A 17,613-nucleotide genomic window follows, 5' to 3' on the forward strand; every position below is an offset into this window, starting at 1 on the left:
GTGTGACTGTCAACTACAGTATTATTTGTCACATGCTTGGTAAACAACAGGTGTAGACTTAACAGTGATTGTATTAGCGCTTGTAAGGGAGCATGAGTTGCCATAAACCCCCCCCCCCTACACACAGCGCAGAATAGATAGCAGCAATTCTGCCATATTTTTTTTATGCTAATCTTAACTTTTTTTGTACATAATGTATAATGTTTCCACCATAATTTTATATGACCAAAATCAAATCAAAGTGGGGAAAATAAAAGGTGTGTGTGTGTGTGTGTGTGTGTGTGTGTGTGTGTGTGTGTGTGTGTGTGTGTGTGTGTGTGTGTGTGTGTGTGTGGGTAAGTAAAGAAATAAAACAACAGTAAAAAGACATTTGAAAATAACAGTAGCAAGGCTATATACAGACACCGGTTAGTCAGGCTGATTGAGGTAGTATGTACATGTAGATATGGTTAAAGTAACTATGCATATATGATGAACAGAGAGTAGCAGCAGGGTAAAAGAGGGGTTGGAGGGTGGTGGGACACAATGCAGATAGCCCGGTTAGCCAATGTGCGGGAGCACTGGTTGGTCGGCCCAATTGAGGTAGTATGTACATGAATGTATAGTTAAAGTGACTATGCATATAAGATAAACAGAGAGTAGCAACAGCGTAAAAAGAGGGGTTGGGGGGGGGGCACAATGCAAATAGTCCGGGTAACCATTTGGTTACCTGTTCAGGAGTCTTATGGCTTGGGGGTAAAAACTGTTGAGAAGCCTTTTTGTCCTAGACTTGGCACTCCGGTATCGTTTGCCATGTGGTAGTAGAGAGAATGGCCCATGACTGGGGTCGCTGGGATCTCTGACATTTTTTTGGGCCTTCCTCTGGCACCGCCTTTTGCAGACGTCCTGGATGGCAGGAAGCTTTGCCCCAGTGATGTACTGGGCCGTACGCACTACCCTCTGCAGTGCCTTGCGGTCGGAGGCCGAGCAATTGCCGTACCAGGCAGTGATGCAACCGGTCAGGATGCTCTCGATGTTGCAGCTGTAGAACCTTTTGAGGATCTGAGGACCCATGCCAAATCTTTTTAGTTTCCTGAGGGGGAATAGGCTTTGTCGTGCCCTCTTCACGACTGTCTTGGTGTGTTTGGACCATCTCACTGTCTCTCACTCACTGACTCAGTGACTCACTCATTCACTCACTCTCTCGCTGATTCCTTTGAAACGCTATTACACACAAACATACTCTACATCTGTTGGTCTCTCTGTCAATACACAATGCTTCCCTCTCACTCCCACCCATTCTATCCTGGTGTTAGAGAACATATAGACAGTGTTGTAATGGCTCCTATTCTATCCTGGTGTTAGAGAACATATAGACTGTCAACTGCGTTTTATTTTCAGCAAACTTAACATGTGTAAATATTTGTATGAACATAACAAGATTCAACAACTGAGACATAAACTGAACAAGTTCCACAGACATGTGATTAACAGAAATTGAATAATGTGTCCCTGAACAAAGGGGGGGCAAAATCAAAAGTAACAGTCAGTATCTGGTGTGGCCACCAGCTGCATTAACCTCTCTAGGGTCGGCGGGACGAAATCGACCCACCTACGTAACAGCCAGTGGAATCCTGTGGCGCGTTATTCAAATACCTTAGAAATGCTATTACTTCAATTTCTCAAACATATTACTATTTTACACCATTTTAAAGACAAGACTCTCGTTAATCTAACCACACTGTCCGATTTCAAAAAGGCTTTACAACGAAAGCAAAACATTAGATTATGTCAGCAGAGTACCCAGCCAGAAATAATCAGACACCCATTTTTCAAGCTAGCATATAATGTCACAAAAACCCAGAAGACAGCTAAATGCAGCACTAACCTTTGATGATCTTCATCAGATGACAACCCTAGGACATTATGTTATACAATACATGCATGTTTTGTTCAATCAAGTTCATATTTATATCAAAAACCAGCTTTTTACATTAGCATGTGACGTTCAGAACTAGCATACCCCCCGCAAACTTCCGGTGAATTTACAAAAAATTTACTAAATTACTCACGATAAACGTTCACAAAAAGCATAACAATTATTTTAACAATTATAGATACAGAACTCCTCTATGCACTCGATATGTCCGATTTTAAAATAGCTTTTCGGTGAAAGCACATTTTGCAATATTCTCAGTAGATAGCCCGGCATCACAGGGCTAAATATTTAGACACCCAGCAAGTTTAGCACTCACCAAAGTCCGATTTACTATAAGAAAAATGTTATTACCTTTGGTGTTCTTCGTCAGAATGCACTCCCAGGACTTCTACTTCAATAACAAATGTTGGTTTGGTTCAAAATAATCCATAGTTATATCCAAATAGCGGCGTTTCGTGCGTTCGTGCGTTCAAGACACTATCCGAATGGTAAAGAAGGGTGACGAGCACAACGCATTTCGTGACAAAAAAATTCTAAATATTCCATTACCGTACTTCGAAGCATGTCAACCGCTGTTTAAAATCAATTTCTATGCAATTTTTCTCGTAAAAAAAAACGATAATATTCCGACCGGGAATCTGCGTTTAGGTAAAAAGACGAAAGAAAATAAAGCATGGGGTCGACTCGTGCACGCGCCTAAGCCCATTGTCCTCTGATCGGCCACTTGCCAAAAGCGCTAATGTGTTTCAGCCAGGGGCTGCCTCGATATCATTCAGCTTTTTCCCGGGCTCTGAGAGCCTATTGGAGCCGTAGGAAGTGTCACATTACAGCAAAGATCCTCAGTCTTCAATAAACAGAGACAAGAAGCTCAAGGAATGGTCAGAGTTGGCACTTCCTGTAAGGAATCTTCTCAGGTTTTTGCCTGCCATATGAGTTCTGTTATACTCACAGACACCATTCAAACAGTTTTAGAAACTTTAGGGTGTTTTCTATCCAAAGCCAATAATTATATGCATATTCTAGTTTCTGGGCAGTAGTAATAACCAGATTAAATCGGGTACGTTTTTTATCTGGCCGTGTAAATACTGCCCCCTACCCCCAACAGGTTAAGTACTGCAGTGCATCTCCACCTCATGGACTGCAACAGATTTGCCAGTTCTTTCTGTGAGATGTTACCCCACTCTTCCACCAAGGCACCTGCAAGTTCCCGGACATTTCTGGGGGGGAATGGCCCTAGCCCTCACCCTCCGATCCAACAGGTCCCAGATGTGCTCAATGGGATTGAGATCCGGGCTCTTCGCTGACCATGACAGAACACTGACATTCCTGTCTTGCAGGAAATCACGCACAGAACGAGCAGTATGGCTGGTGGCATTGTCATGCTGGAGGGTCATGTCAGGATGAGCCTGCAGGAAGGGTACCACCTGAAGGAGGAGGATGTCTTCCCTGTAACGCACAGCGTTGAGATTGCCTGCAATGACAACAAGCTCAGTCCAATGATGCTGTGACACACCACCCCAGACCATGACGGACCCTCCACATCCAAATCGATCCCGCTCCAGAGTACAGGCCTCGGTGTAACTGTCATTCCTTCGATGATAAACGTGAATCCGACCATCACCCCTGGTGAGACAAAACAGTGACTCGTCAGTGAAGAGCACTTTTTGCCAGTCCTGTCTGGTCCAGCGACAGTGGGTTTGTGCCCATAGGCGACGTTGTTGCCGGTGATGTCTGGTGAGGACCTGCCTTACCATAGGCCTACAAGCCCTCAGTCCAGCCCCTTCCCTCAGTCCAGTCTGAGCACTGATGGAGGGATTGTGCGTTCCTGGTGTAACTCGGGCAGTTGTTGTTGCCATTCTGTACCTGTCCCGCAGGTGTGATGTTCGGATGTACCGATCCTGTGCAGGTGTTGTTACACTTGGTCTGCCACTGCGAGGACGATCAGCTGTCCGTCCTGTCTCCCTGTAGCGCCGTCTTAGGTGTCTCACAGTACGGACATTTCAATGTATTGCCCTGGCCACATCTGCAGTCCTCATGCCTCCTTGCAGCATGCCTAATGCACGTTCATGCGGATGAGCAGGGACACTGGGCATCTTTCTTTTGGTGTTTTTCAGAGTCAGTAGAAAGGCCTCTTTAGTGTCCTAAGTTTTCATAACTGTGACCTTAATTGCCTACCATCTGTAAGCTGTTAGTGTCTTAACGACCATACCACTGGTGCGTGTTCATTAATTGTTTATGGTTCATTGAACAAGCATGGGAAACAGTGTTTAAATACTTTACAATGAAGATCTGTGAAGTTATTTGGATTTTTACGAATTATCTTTGAAAGACAGGGTGCTCAATTTGACATTTCGTTTTTTGCTGAGTTTAGTAGTAGTAGTTTAAAGGAGAATAATAATAAACTGTGGTGCACATTGGTGTTATAAACATCTATTTATTGTTATCACGTCAATTCATGAGATGTATTGCTATATGGATAATTGTCCTTATTTCCCAGCTCTAACACACACACACACACACACACACACACACACACACACACACACACACACACACACACACACACACACACATGTACTGGATCTAAAGGGAACGGTGACATGGTACAACCTTGTTGAATAAGCCAGGCAGACTGTCATCTATCTGGTAGTGAAGAGTTGACTCACTGCTTTCTGTGTCCAGATGGATTTCCTGGTCTAACGTTTAGACAGGTCTTTTTCCCATTTGTTTCTGATCAAGTCAGGCTGTTGAATTTTCCCTTTTTTTTTTATGTAGTTTGTCTAACACTCTCTCCCCACGCCTTCTAGATCCTCAAGCTGGGTCCAATAGCAGAGTTCTTGAGGAAAGCTCTGGACCCTCCCACAGAGGAGGCTGTCACTCTGGCCATCACACACCTGATGGACCTCAATGCTCTGGACCGCTCAGAGGCTCTGACCCCGTTAGGGTTCCACCTGGCCAGGCTGCCTGTAGAGCCTCACATCGGGAAGCTGATTCTGTTTGGAGCTCTGCTGGGCTGTCTGGACCCTGTCCTCACTATCGCCGCCTCTCTCAGCTTCAAGGACCCCTTCTTCATACCAATGGTAATCATACGCGCGATCGCAGGCACACACACTCAAACACATTTTAGGTACTCAAATCTCTCTCTCTCTCAGGGTAAGGAGAAGATGGCAGACTTTAGGAGAAGAACTCTGTCCAGAGACTCAAAGAGTGACCACCTCACCATCATCTATGCCTTCACAGTAAGATCCTCGTTTCCCTCCTATATCATTAAACGTCTCTCTCATCTCCTCAATGGAATATTATCAATGGTTCATTCTGTTTAAAGGATTGCTAACTTGACTGTGTGTTAATCTGTCAGGGCTGGGAGGAAGCTAAGCGACGCGGCTACAAGTTTGAACGAGAGTTCTGCTGGGACAACTTCCTGTCAGCCAATACACTCCAGGTGATTCTCATGGTCCACCAATCAGATATCACGCTCAAACCACCATTGGGATGCAGCCTTGGCTTCATTTTGAGATTAGTATCTAACCTGTCTGTGTGTGTCTGTCTGTCTGCCTGTAGATGCTGCACAACATGAAGGGTCAGTTTGCTGAGCACCTGCTGGGGGCTGGCTTCATCAGCACCAAGAACCACAAAGACCCTGACTCTAACATCAACTCAGGTGAACTGCTTGGATGTATTTTTGTACAATTTGCTAGTCTCTCTCACTCCTCTCTCTCTTTCCATGTCTTACTCTCCATCTTTCACACTTTTCTCTCAATCCTCTCTCTCGCTCCTCTCTCTCTTTCCATGTCTCACTCCTCTCTCTCTTTCCATGTCTTACTCTCCATCTCTCACACTTTTCTCTCACTCCTCTCTCTCTTTCCATGTCTCACTCTGTCCCTCAGAGAATGAGAAGCTGATCAAGGCAGTGATAGTGGCAGGTCTCTACCCCAAAGTGGCCATGATCAAACCCAGCGGCAGCAAGAAAAGACCGTGAGTCAGCATGGACCTACAGTAGCATATAGCTATATATACATATACAGGTGAAGTCGGAAGTTTACATACACTTAGGTTGGAGTCATTAAAACTCGTTTTTCAACCACTCCAAAAATGTCTTGTTAACAAACTATAGTTTTGACAAGTCAGTTAGGACATCTACTTTGTGAATGACAAGTAATTTTTCCAACAATTGTTTACAGATTATTTTACTTATAATTCACTATCACAATTCCAGTGGGTTAGAAGTTAACATACACTAAGTTGACTGTGCCTTTAAACAGCTTAGAACATTTCTGAAAATGATGTCATGGCTTTAGAAGCTTCTGATAGGCCAAGACCTCAGCAAAAAAATTTTTAGAACTCCACAAGTCTGGTTCATCCTTGGGAGCAATTTCCAAACGCCTGAAGGTACCACGTTCATCTGTACAATCAATAGTACGCAGGTAAAACACCGTGGGACCACGCAGCCGTCATACTGCTCAGGAAGGAGACACGTTCTGTCTCCTAGAGATGAATGTACTTTGGTGAGAAAAGTGCAAATCAATTCCAGAACAACAGCAAAGGACCTTGTGAAGATGCTGGAGGAAACGGGTACAAAAATATCTATATCCACAGTAAAACGAGTCCTATAACGACAACCTGAAAGGCCGCTCAGCAAGGAAGAAGCCACTGCTCCAAAACCGCCATAAAAATGCCAGACTACGGTTTGCAACTGCACATGGGGACAAAGATCATACTTTTTGGAGAAATATCCTCTGGTCTGATGAAACTGTTTGGCCATAATGATCATCGTTATGTTTGGAGGAAAAAGGGGGATGCTTGCAAGCTGAAGAACACCATCCCAACCGTGAAGCACAGGGGTGGCAGCATCATGTTGTGGGGGTGCTTTGGTGCTGAAGGGACTGGTGCACTTCACAAAATAGATTGCATCATGAGGAAAGAAAATGATGTGGATATATTGAAGCAACATCTCAAGACATCAGTCAGGAAGTTAAAGCTTGGTCAATGACCCCAAGCATACTTCCAAAGTTGTGGCAAAATGGCTTAAGGACAACAAAGTCAAGGTATTGAAGTGGCCATCACAAACCCTGACCTCAATCCTATAGAAAATTTGTGGGCAGAACTGAAAAAGTGTGTGCAAGCAAAGAGGCCTACAAACCTGACTCAGTTACACCAGCTCTGTCAGGAGGAATGGGCCAAAAATTCACCCAACTTATTGTGGGAAGCTTGTGGAAGGCGATCTGAAACGTGTGACTGAAGTTAAACAATTTGAATTCAATGCTACCAAATACTAATTGAGTGTATGCAAACTTCTGACCCACTGGGAATGTGATGAAAGAAATAAAAGCTGAAATAAATCATTCTCTCTACTATTATTCAGACATTTCACATTCTTAAAATGAAGTGGTTATCCTAACTGACCTAAGACAGTACATTTTTACTAGGATTAAATGTCAGGAATTGTGAAAAACTGAGTTTAAATGTATTTGGCTAAGGTGTATGTAAACTTCCGACTTCAACTATTGTGTGTGTGTGTGTGTGTGTGTGTGTGTGTGTGTGTGTGTGTGTGTGTGTGTGTTCAATTATTTGCATTTCGTTCTGTTTTTATCAGTAAGCTCAATCCACCCATTGCACAGTTTCTCCAGATATAAATCAGATCCAGCCTGAACTGTGCGATTCAGTAGGGAGTTGTAGTTTGCAACAGGCCAATATTCTACATAGTTTAGCACATAACACATTTTAATTAACTACAATGACCATAATCCGTTGCACATCTACTTGTCCAGTCTGTGTTTATTTTAAAAGAGTGCGCGATCATGAGGGAATATAGAGAGCAGCTGTTTCTTCGAGGTATTTCTACCTGGAAATACATGATCTAAGTGATTGATAGTTGGTATTCAGCAGTCTTAAAAGTACTGTATGCCTTATTTACATTGAAGAAGAACAAAAATAGTGATTTTGTCAGACAACATAGGCAGCAGCTCTATAGAGATCAGATGATGACTTGGAATGCGATAATAAAGTAAAGTAAAGTAATATGAATAAATGAATGTTAATTAAGCAATACGGCCCTAGGGGCTGTTGTATATAACCAATATACCACGGCTAAGGGCTGTTCTTACGCATGACGCAACACGGTAAGCATTTAATGTTTGTAAAAAAATTATAATAATCGAAATCGAAAACCGTGGTTATTTAAAAAAAAATAATCATCAAACCAAAACTGAACCGAAAGCACTAATCGCTCAGCACTAGTACAGACAGACACTGGCAATGACAAGAGGACAACCCAGATTCTGCAGAGGAAGTGAAATTCACTCAGTCCTGAGAAGTACACTTTGTCAACTTGCTATTGATTTATACCTGAGAAGATCCACCCCCAGCTCACCATGGATGGCAGACCATAAGCCCTAAACCCATTCCAGCCAGACAGATGCATCAATAAATCATCATAACACGTAGGAGACAGCTGCAAAATAGACCTACGATCAAGCCTAGGGGCACAGATATTGTTTAAAAACAGTTGTTTTAAGATTCAAACTTTGGCCAAATATCAATAGTCATAAAACGTTTATGTTGCTATGGACAATACCACAGACATCTGTCTGTAAAGGATGTATACACACACACACACACACACACACACACACACACACACACACACACACACACACACACACACACACACACACACACACACACACACACACACACACACTAATGCCCCCTCCCCACCTCTCTCCTCTCCAGGGTTAGGGTGTATACTAAAACTGATGGGAAGGTGTGTATTCACCCCAAGTCAGTGAATGCTGAGGAGACCCAGTTTAACTACACATGGCTCATCTATCACCTCAAGATGAGGACCAGCAGTGTGAGTATACAGTACAGCATACATACAGCATACTGTGACGGCCCTGAATTTGTCTGAACCGTCTCAGTGCTTCTCCTTCCAATAGGGCACTTCCCCTTTTAATCAATATTTTCTCTGATAGGCACATCCTACCTGGCACCCCTACAAACAACAACCTCAAGTTAAAACTGTTACATAGAAAATGGCACCCCAGATGGGACCTCTTTCAACATTTGAGAAATAACCAAAGCAAATATTTTGTGCGGATTGTGTGTTATTTAAAACAATGGATTAAACTCATTAAAATGTGCTCATCCATATCATACCTGTCAATGGGAATACAGAGGGTCATTCTGACCCTCGAGCTGACAATACAAATCATAATGTGAATGGAGATAATGGAGTTGATTTGGGCCAGAGCCCTGGGAATCTGAATGCTCGGTCTGGACCACAGGAGGTCTAACCAGTTATTGACATGGATCTGTGTGGAAGTACTGAGCTAGCTCTCCCTCTGACGCCCAACCTTCCTCCATTATTCTGGTTTATCTCCAAAGGTTGTAGTCTTACAACTTCAAGGTGACGTCCTTGATATTCGTCGGACTCAACAACATCTCCAAAATCTCGCATGTCTCACCACTACTTCCTGGGCTGACTTTGAGGCCAACTTTTCATATGCATTCCTGTCTGAGGACTACACAGATGAGCTGGCAGACAGAATCAGTGCAGAATCAGAGTGCAAAGAGAGAGCGAGTATCTGTGACTTTGCATACGGTTACCACTCCCTGTGCAGACGGTGGAAACCTGGCATTGAGGAGTAAGAGGTCATTAAGTTGATCTTGAAGAACATCAACCCTCTACTACCCAGAAAACTCAGAGAAAGAGTCACCGCTGTCGATGGACTGGTTCAACTGGGACAGCAGTTCGAGAAGGACAGAGAATGCCAACGGAAATATGAACAGAGAAAGAAACAGACACCCAATCAGTTACCCAAGCCAGACCATCAACAACAGCCAAGACCCCTCCCATGTTCTGTTGGAGATGTAGCAAAAAGGGACGTTCTTCAGCTACATGTCCAAATCAGTATCAAGTAAACCCTTCCAGAAACCACAAATCACAACACACCTAACTCCCTTCGCAGGAACGACCATCCTACTCTGGGTGCTTTGAGCAAAGCTGAAACCCCAAGAGTCACTGCCTACGCCCACCCGTCAAAATCCCCTTTCTTTCAGTTAATACCGCACCAACTGGTGTTACCCCTGTCCATAGGCCCTTGGAGAGGAAGAGACATCCTGGACACCGGGTCATCCTACACACTGCTCAATGAGAAACTGTGGAAGGAGGTTAAAGGTCCACAATACAACCTGAAGCCGTGGACAGAAGGTCCACTATATCTGGCTGATGGTGAGGCTAAACGACCACTTGGATGGAGTGAGGTAGAGTTCCGCCTGTGTAACTGTTCCTATATGATTGCTTCTGTTATTCTACATACCAAGAACCTTGCTTTTCCTGTCATGTTGAGAATTGATTTCATTTACTTCAGTGGTGTCCAGATTGTTCGAGAAATATTTTTTTACAATCAGAAGCAACGAAGTTGCATGATTGGGGTCCAAATGTGTCAGTCTTCTCTGCCGTTGCTCCGGTACCACTAACCCTTGGTAATCCTGCTGATCTCCTTTTACAGGCTGTGAGAAGAGCTCCGCTGGAACAGCCAGAGGAGTTAAGGCTGTTGGAACAGCTGTAGAATAAGTCTGATGTATGTACTTCAAAGCTGGGATGCACTGGGCTCCTGAAGCACAAAATATTCCTTACACAGGAAATGCCGATCAAGCAGAAGCCATATCGTTTGTCCCCAGCAAAGCTAATCATCCAAAAGGGACTCATTAATGATATGCTGATATAATTGAACGTTCCTCCTCTCCCTGGGCTGCTCCTATTGTCCTCATCCCAAAAAAGACTGGTGGTCTTAGATTTTGTGTGGACTATAGGAAGACCAACAATGTCTCCCAGACTGATGCCTATCCTCTTCCCACCATCCAAGAGATCCTGGAGTCATTGTTTGGTGCTGTTGTGTTCACTACCCTTGACCTCAATAGTGGCTATTGGCAGGTTGAGATGGACCAGGAAAGCAAGGACAAGACTGCTTTTGTGCTGATGGCCTGGTCCTGAAAAGACCAAGGCTGTAGAAGACTTCCCTGTGCCAACCACCCTCAAGGCCCTTCAACGGTTCCTTGGGATGGCTGGATGGTACCATGGGTTTGTGTTAAACTTCTCCCAGGTGGCAGAACCACTCAACGCATTGAAGCGAAAAGGAGTGAAATTCCGATGGACGGCAGAGTGCCAGACATCCTTTGAAACCCTGAAACGACGCCATGTCACACCTCCCATTTTGGGTCATCCCAACTTTGACTGCCCTTTTGTTGTTTATACTGATGCAAGTGATGTTGTACTTGGTGCTGTCCTAGTCCAACAGACTGGACTTGGCATTGAAGAAGTGCTAGCGTTGGCCAGTCGGACATTGAATAGAGCAGAACAGAACTACTCCACAACCGAGCAAGAGTGCCTTGCAGTTGTCTGGGCTTTGGAAAAGTGGATGTACTACCTGGAGGGAGGACACTTCACTGTGGTCACTGACCATTCCTCCTTTGTGTGGGTGTTCAAGACCAACAAACCAAGCACCAGACTCATCAGATGAGCTCTATGGTTGCAATAGTTCACCTTTGAAGTAGAATACAGTGAAGGAAAATACAACACTGTTCCAGATGCCTTATCCAGAGCTCCTGCTGGTGGTAATGGTGGCCCTCATCTTACATGTGCTACTGTCCTGTCTTGCCGTCGAGACTCACCCAAAACTGACTTTCCCATCTCTGATGAGGCCATTTGGAAGGCCCAACAGGATGATCCAGAAGTACAGGCTTTGTACCAGACTATTCTGGAAGATGGAGAAAAGATGGTCAATCCTACCACAAAGCTGACCATCATTGAATACAAAGTCTACTGAGTTGGACAACTACCTCACAGAACACTACCAAATGTACAAACCTGAACCTCTACGCCTTCAACTGCTGCAACATTTCCATGAAGACCCGTTAGCTGGTCATTTGGGCCGGTTCAAAACCCTACAAGCGGTTGCAAGCATTACTGTACTGGCCACATCTGAGCATGGATGTGAAGTCACACATCCGAAACTGTCAGGTTTGTCAAATGTACAAACCAGAAGGTAGAAAGCCTGCTGGCAAGTTGCAGTAAACTGTGGTTACCCAACCTCGGGAAATGTTAGGAGTGGATTTGATGGGTTCATTTCCTAGAAGCTCCAATCAGAATGTGTACATGCTTGTTTTTGTTGTTTACTATTCCAAGTGAGTGAAGCACTTTGCCCTTCAACAGGCCACCGCGAAGACCATATAACTTTATCAAGAACGAGATCCTGACTCGCTGGGAAGTGCCTGATTACATCCTGTCTGACCGAGGTTCCAAATTCGTCTCTGATCTCTTTGAGGAGACCTGCCAAAGATGGAACCTGCCAAAGAAGTTGACCATGGCCTATCACCCACAGACCAACCTCACTGAGAGAGTTAATTGAACATTGAAGACAATGGTTGCTTCATATGTAGGGACCCAGCACAAACACTGGGACAAGCACCTTCACGAGTTTCGATTTGCCCTGAATTCTGCTGTGCAAGAGTCCACTGGAGTCACCCCTGCAGAGCTGAACCTGAGTCGTCCCCCTCCGAGGACCCTTGGATATGGTGCTACAGCCCCAGCAGGTTACTCCAGACTCTGCATGCTATGACCAGGTAGTCCATCTCCACGACTTGAGAGCTATTGTCTCAAAGAACATGATCCAGGCCCGACTCAAGCAGAAGGGAAATTATGATAAAAAGAGAGGAGACATGCAGTTCCAGGTTAGTGATCGGGTGTGGCTTCGCTCTCATCCTTACTCAAAAGCTGAACTATTATTCTCAGCCAAGCTCGCTCCTAAATGGCAAGGACCATATAGGATTGTGGAGCAGATGGGCCCTCTGAACTACCGAGTGGTGAAAGAGGACCCAGGTGAAGATATGCGCGTCGTCCATGTCTCACACCTTAAGGTCTGTTACCCCTCGGCTGAGGAATTGGACGAGATTGAACGCCACAAGGTCTTGGATATCTTTGAAGAGGGAAGTGATGAGAAGACTTTTCTCTGATTCCTAGACCCAGAAGTCTCACTCCTTAAGGCCTGTTACCCCTCAGCTGAGGAGCGTGAGCGCCACAAAGTCATGAATATTTTTGTAGAGGAAAGTGATAAAGACTTTTCTCGGTTTCCCAGACCAAGATGTGCCTTCCAGGGCAATGGTCGGCTTTTTCCAGGGGAGGGGATGTGTGACGGCCCTGAATTTGTCTGAACCGTCACAGTGCTTCTTCCAATAGGGCGTTTCCCCTTTGACTCCCTATTAAATAGCCAGCATCAGCTGCGCAAAAGTGGGGTTGTGATGGTGGTGCGAATGAGGATGTGTTCAACCCTCAGTTCCGAAGCTTCTTTACTCCGTTTGTTTTGTTGTATTTAAAAGTGTGCTTTGTAGCCTTGTCTCAAGTTTAACCAGGATCTGATCCACTAATTTCTTCCTTTGGACTACACATCTCATTTATATTTGACATTTTAGTCATTTAGCAGACGCTCTTATCCAGAGCGACTTACAGTAGTGAATACATACATTTCATTTCATGCATTCTTTTTTTATTTTTATTATTTTTTTGTACTGGCCCCCCGTGGTAATCGAACCCACAACCCTGGCGTTGCACACACCATGCTGGCGTTGCAAACACCATGCTCTACCAACTGAGCCACAGGGAAGACCATTTGGTCTCCATTGTTTTGTCGTGACCTTTCTCCACTGGAGATCTGTTGGCGGATTGGATTGTCTGACTGACAGACTGACTACAACTTTTTTGCATACGGTATTTCATTTGTATGAGTGTGATTTATACCGTGTTGATTTGTGGTCAGTTGTAGTTGAAGACAACTAAGATTTGATACTGTTTATGGTTGTATGTTAAAAGAGTTTTTGATATTTTGATTGTATGATTGAGACTGGGTTTACGCTCCACTTTTATGAACGGACAAACATTGCGTGATTAAGGTGTCTTGAGTTCATTTAACTTTTTACTGGGCTGGACTCTTTTAGGCCCGAGGCACGGGACTTTTCTTGAGGAACCAGAGCTCATTGTTTATATTATTGTGTGTGTGATCATTTATATTGGTAATACAACCCATGCAAAATAAGTTGTTTTGCAGTTATTTCCAATGTTTTAAGGGATTATGAAAAGTGAATTTCCAGACTGACTTTTACATGAGTCCTTTGTGTTGGTGTGGACTTGACGGACCAGAAGGGACTCATTCCCTCCCAAACCAAAAGGAGAAATCAATATTTTCTCTGGTAGGCACAACCTACCTGGCACCCCTACAAACAATAACCACAAGACAAAACTGTTACAATACATACAGCATGCATACACAGTACAGCATACATACAACGCTGTTGCACCATTTGCCACAAATTAACCTTACAGAGATGGTTCACTCGAAAATCAGTTTGGTACTAATTTGCTGTAGGAATAAAAGTACTGACAATCTTTTGATTTATGCATGCTCCTGATTCATGTAGTAGGATACACACACTAGAGGGTGAGGGATATGGACTTGGATGGATGGTTGTGAGTTCCAGAGTGTTTGTGACCGTTTCACTGAGTGGGTGGGTAAAGGTTAACTCTGATCCCATTTTTAGACATGATTAATATTTGATTAAACCAGTGGCTTTCAACTCCCTCCCAAAGTCCCTGGCACATCCAAGCTCCCAGACAGTACCAGGGAAGAGGAACAGTCACAACAGTCAATGCCAGCCTCTCTGTCCTCTCTCTACCCTGCCGCACCGAATGTTATCAGTTAGAGGAGGGATGGGTTACTGGCTGTGGAAATGTGTTTTAGGAACTCAGTCGAGATCTCAACTTACTGTTGAGAGTTAGAATAATAGAATACACAAGGTGCAATTTAGACATATGGTTCTGCCTCCTGAGTGACACAAGGCACTACATCACAGTGCTAGCTGTGCCACTAGAGATCCTGGTTCGAGTCCAGGCTCTGTTGCAGCCGGCCGTGACCCGGGAGACCCATGGGGCGGCGCACAATTGGCCCAGCGTCATCTGGGTTAAGGGAAGAGTTTGGCCGGCAGGAATGTTCTTGTCCCATCTCATGTGGCGGCTGGGCGCAATGCACGCTGACACGGTCGCCAGGTGTACGATGTTTCCTCCGACACATTGGTGCGGCTGGCTTCCGGGTTAAGCAGGCATTGTGTCAAGAAGCAGTTCGGCTTGTGTTTCGGAGGACGCACGGCTCTCGACCTTTGCCTCTCCCAAGTCCGTATGGGAGTTGCAGCGATAGGACAAGACTGTAACTACCAATTGGATACCACGAAATTGGGGTAAAAGTAAAAAAATAAAAGTCTATATGGTTGCGCATCAGCAGTTTCTCTTGTTATGTCAGTCACTCAATTAGACATGTCAGCTAACATTTTTTTAGATAAAGGTTTGTCTAATGGCCAGCTATCTAAACTTGTAGTAATCATGGTCGACCAAGGGGGGGCACCATTACCGACCAAGGGGGGGCCCCCATTGATTTTGTTAGTCTCGCTCACTCAGGTTTGCAATTTTTAATATGGCAAAATGTGTAGAATTGCATGAAATTAACTATAATACTTTAAATGTTTTTCTCTCATTGTCAAGTGGGGACGCAACATTTTTGTGCTTAGGGCCCCCAGAAGGCTAGGGCCGGCTCTTAATGCAGGTGTGGGTATGCAGACCTGCGAGGCACTGCGGCCCCTCATGAGTAGAGATTGTTTTGTGGCCCCCACCCCCATCAAAGTTGCCCATCCCTGTTAGATAGAGGTGCTTTTCTTTCTGGTCCGACTGTCACTGGGGCTGAACTCCCTGCCATCCAGGGCCTATATACCAGGCGGTGTCGGAGGAAGGCCCTAAAAATGATCAGACTCCAGCCACCTAAGTCATAGACTGTTCTCTCTGCTACTGCACCAGAGCTTAGTTAGTTCACCAATAGCTATCCAGACTATCTGCATTTACCCTCTTTTACCACTATTTTGACCCATCACATACACTGCTGTTACTGTTTATCTATTGTGTTATCTAGTCACTTTACCCCTACCTATATGTACATATCTACCTCATACCTATACAGTGGGGAGAACAAGTATTTGATACACTGCCGATTTTGCAGGTTTTCCTACTTACAAAGCATGTAGAGGTCTGTAATTTTTATCATAGGTACACTTCAACTGTGAGACGGAATCTAAAACAAAAATCCAGAAAATCACATTGTATGATTTTAAGTAATTCATTTGCATTTTATTGCATGACATAAGTATTTGATACATCAGAAAAGCAGAACTTAATATTTGGTACAGAAACCTTTGTTTGCAATTACAGAGATCATACATTTCCTGTAGTTCTTGACCAGGTTTGCACACACTGCAGCAGGGATTTTGGCCCACTCCTCCATACAGACCTTCAGGTTTTGGGGCTGTCGCTGGGCAATACGGACTTTCAGCTCCCTCCAAAGATTTTCTATTGTGTTCAGGTCTGGAGACTGGCTAGGCCACTCCAGGACGTTGAGATGCTTCTTACGGAGCCACTCCTTAGTTGCCCTGGCTGTGTGTTTCGGGTAGTTGTCATGCTGGAAGACCCAGCCACGACCCATCTTCAATGCTCTTACTGAGGGAAGGAGGTTATTGGCCAAGATCTCACGATACATGGCCCCATCCATCCTCCCCTCAATATGGTGCAGTCGTCCTGTCCCCTTTGCAGAAAAGCATCCCCAAAGAATGATGTTTCCACCTCCATGCTTCATGGTTGGGATGGTGTTCTTGGGGTTGTACTCATCCTTCTTCTTCCTCCAAACACGGCGAGTGGAGTTTAGACCAAAAAGCTCTATTTTTGTCTCATCAGACCACATGACCTTCTCCCATTCCTCCTCTGGATCATCCAGATGGTCATTGGCAAACTTCAGACGGGCCTGGACATGCGCTGGCTTGAGCAGGGGGACCTTGCGTGCGCTGCAGGATTTTAATCCATGACGTGTTACTAATGGTTTTCTTTGCGACTGTGGTCCCAGCTCTCTTCAGGTCATTGACCAGGTCCTGCCGTGTAATTCTGGGCTGATCCCTCACCTTCCTCATGATCATTGATGCCCCACGAGGTGAGATCATGCATGGAGCCCCAAATCGAGGGTGATTGACCGTCATCTTGAACTTCTTCCATTTTCTAATAATTGCGCCAACAGTTGTTGCCTTCTCACCAAGCTGCTTGCCTATTGTCCTGTAGCCTATCCCAGCCTTGTGCAGGTCTACAATTTTATCCCTGATGTCCTTACACAGCTCTCTGGTCTTGGCCATTGTGGAGAGGTTGGAGTCTGTTTGATTGAGTGTGTGGACAGGTGTCTTTTATACAGGTAACGAGTTCAAACAGGTGCAGTTAATACAGGTAATGAGTGGAGAACAGGAGGGCTTCTTAAAGAAAAACTAACAGGTCTGTGAGAGCCGGGAATTCTTACTGGTTGGTAGGTGATCAAATACTTATGTCATGCAATAAAATGCAAATTAATTACTTAATCATACGTGATTTTCTGGATTTTTGTTTTAGATTCCAGTTTCTCACAGTTGAAGTGTACCTATGATAAAAATTACAGACCTCTACATGCTTTGTAAGTAGGAAAACCTGCAAAATCGGCAGTGTATCAAATACTTGTTCTCCCCACTGTATGTACATATCTACCTCATACCTATATGTACATATCTACCTAATACCCCTGCACATTGAC

The 17,613-nt window shown here is 44.5% G+C and overlaps 1 protein-coding gene across 1 annotated transcript in view; it reads left to right on the top strand.

Moving 5' to 3' along the window:
- Positions 1–17,613, top strand: part of dhx36 (DEAH (Asp-Glu-Ala-His) box polypeptide 36) — a 49,962-nt gene that overhangs the window by 30,750 nt on the left and 1,599 nt on the right. Inside the window, exons 18-23 of the mRNA XM_045704056.1 lie at positions 4,726–4,998; positions 5,071–5,157; positions 5,277–5,360; positions 5,480–5,579; positions 5,806–5,893; positions 8,651–8,771. Of these exons, the coding sequence (XP_045560012.1) occupies positions 4,726–4,998; positions 5,071–5,157; positions 5,277–5,360; positions 5,480–5,579; positions 5,806–5,893; positions 8,651–8,771 (753 nt within the window). The remainder of the gene's footprint in view (positions 1–4,725; positions 4,999–5,070; positions 5,158–5,276; positions 5,361–5,479; positions 5,580–5,805; positions 5,894–8,650; positions 8,772–17,613) is intronic.

This window comes from Salmo salar, chromosome ssa20 (genome assembly GCF_905237065.1).
Source record: "Salmo salar chromosome ssa20, Ssal_v3.1, whole genome shotgun sequence".
Taxonomy (NCBI): domain Eukaryota; kingdom Metazoa; phylum Chordata; class Actinopteri; order Salmoniformes; family Salmonidae; genus Salmo; species Salmo salar.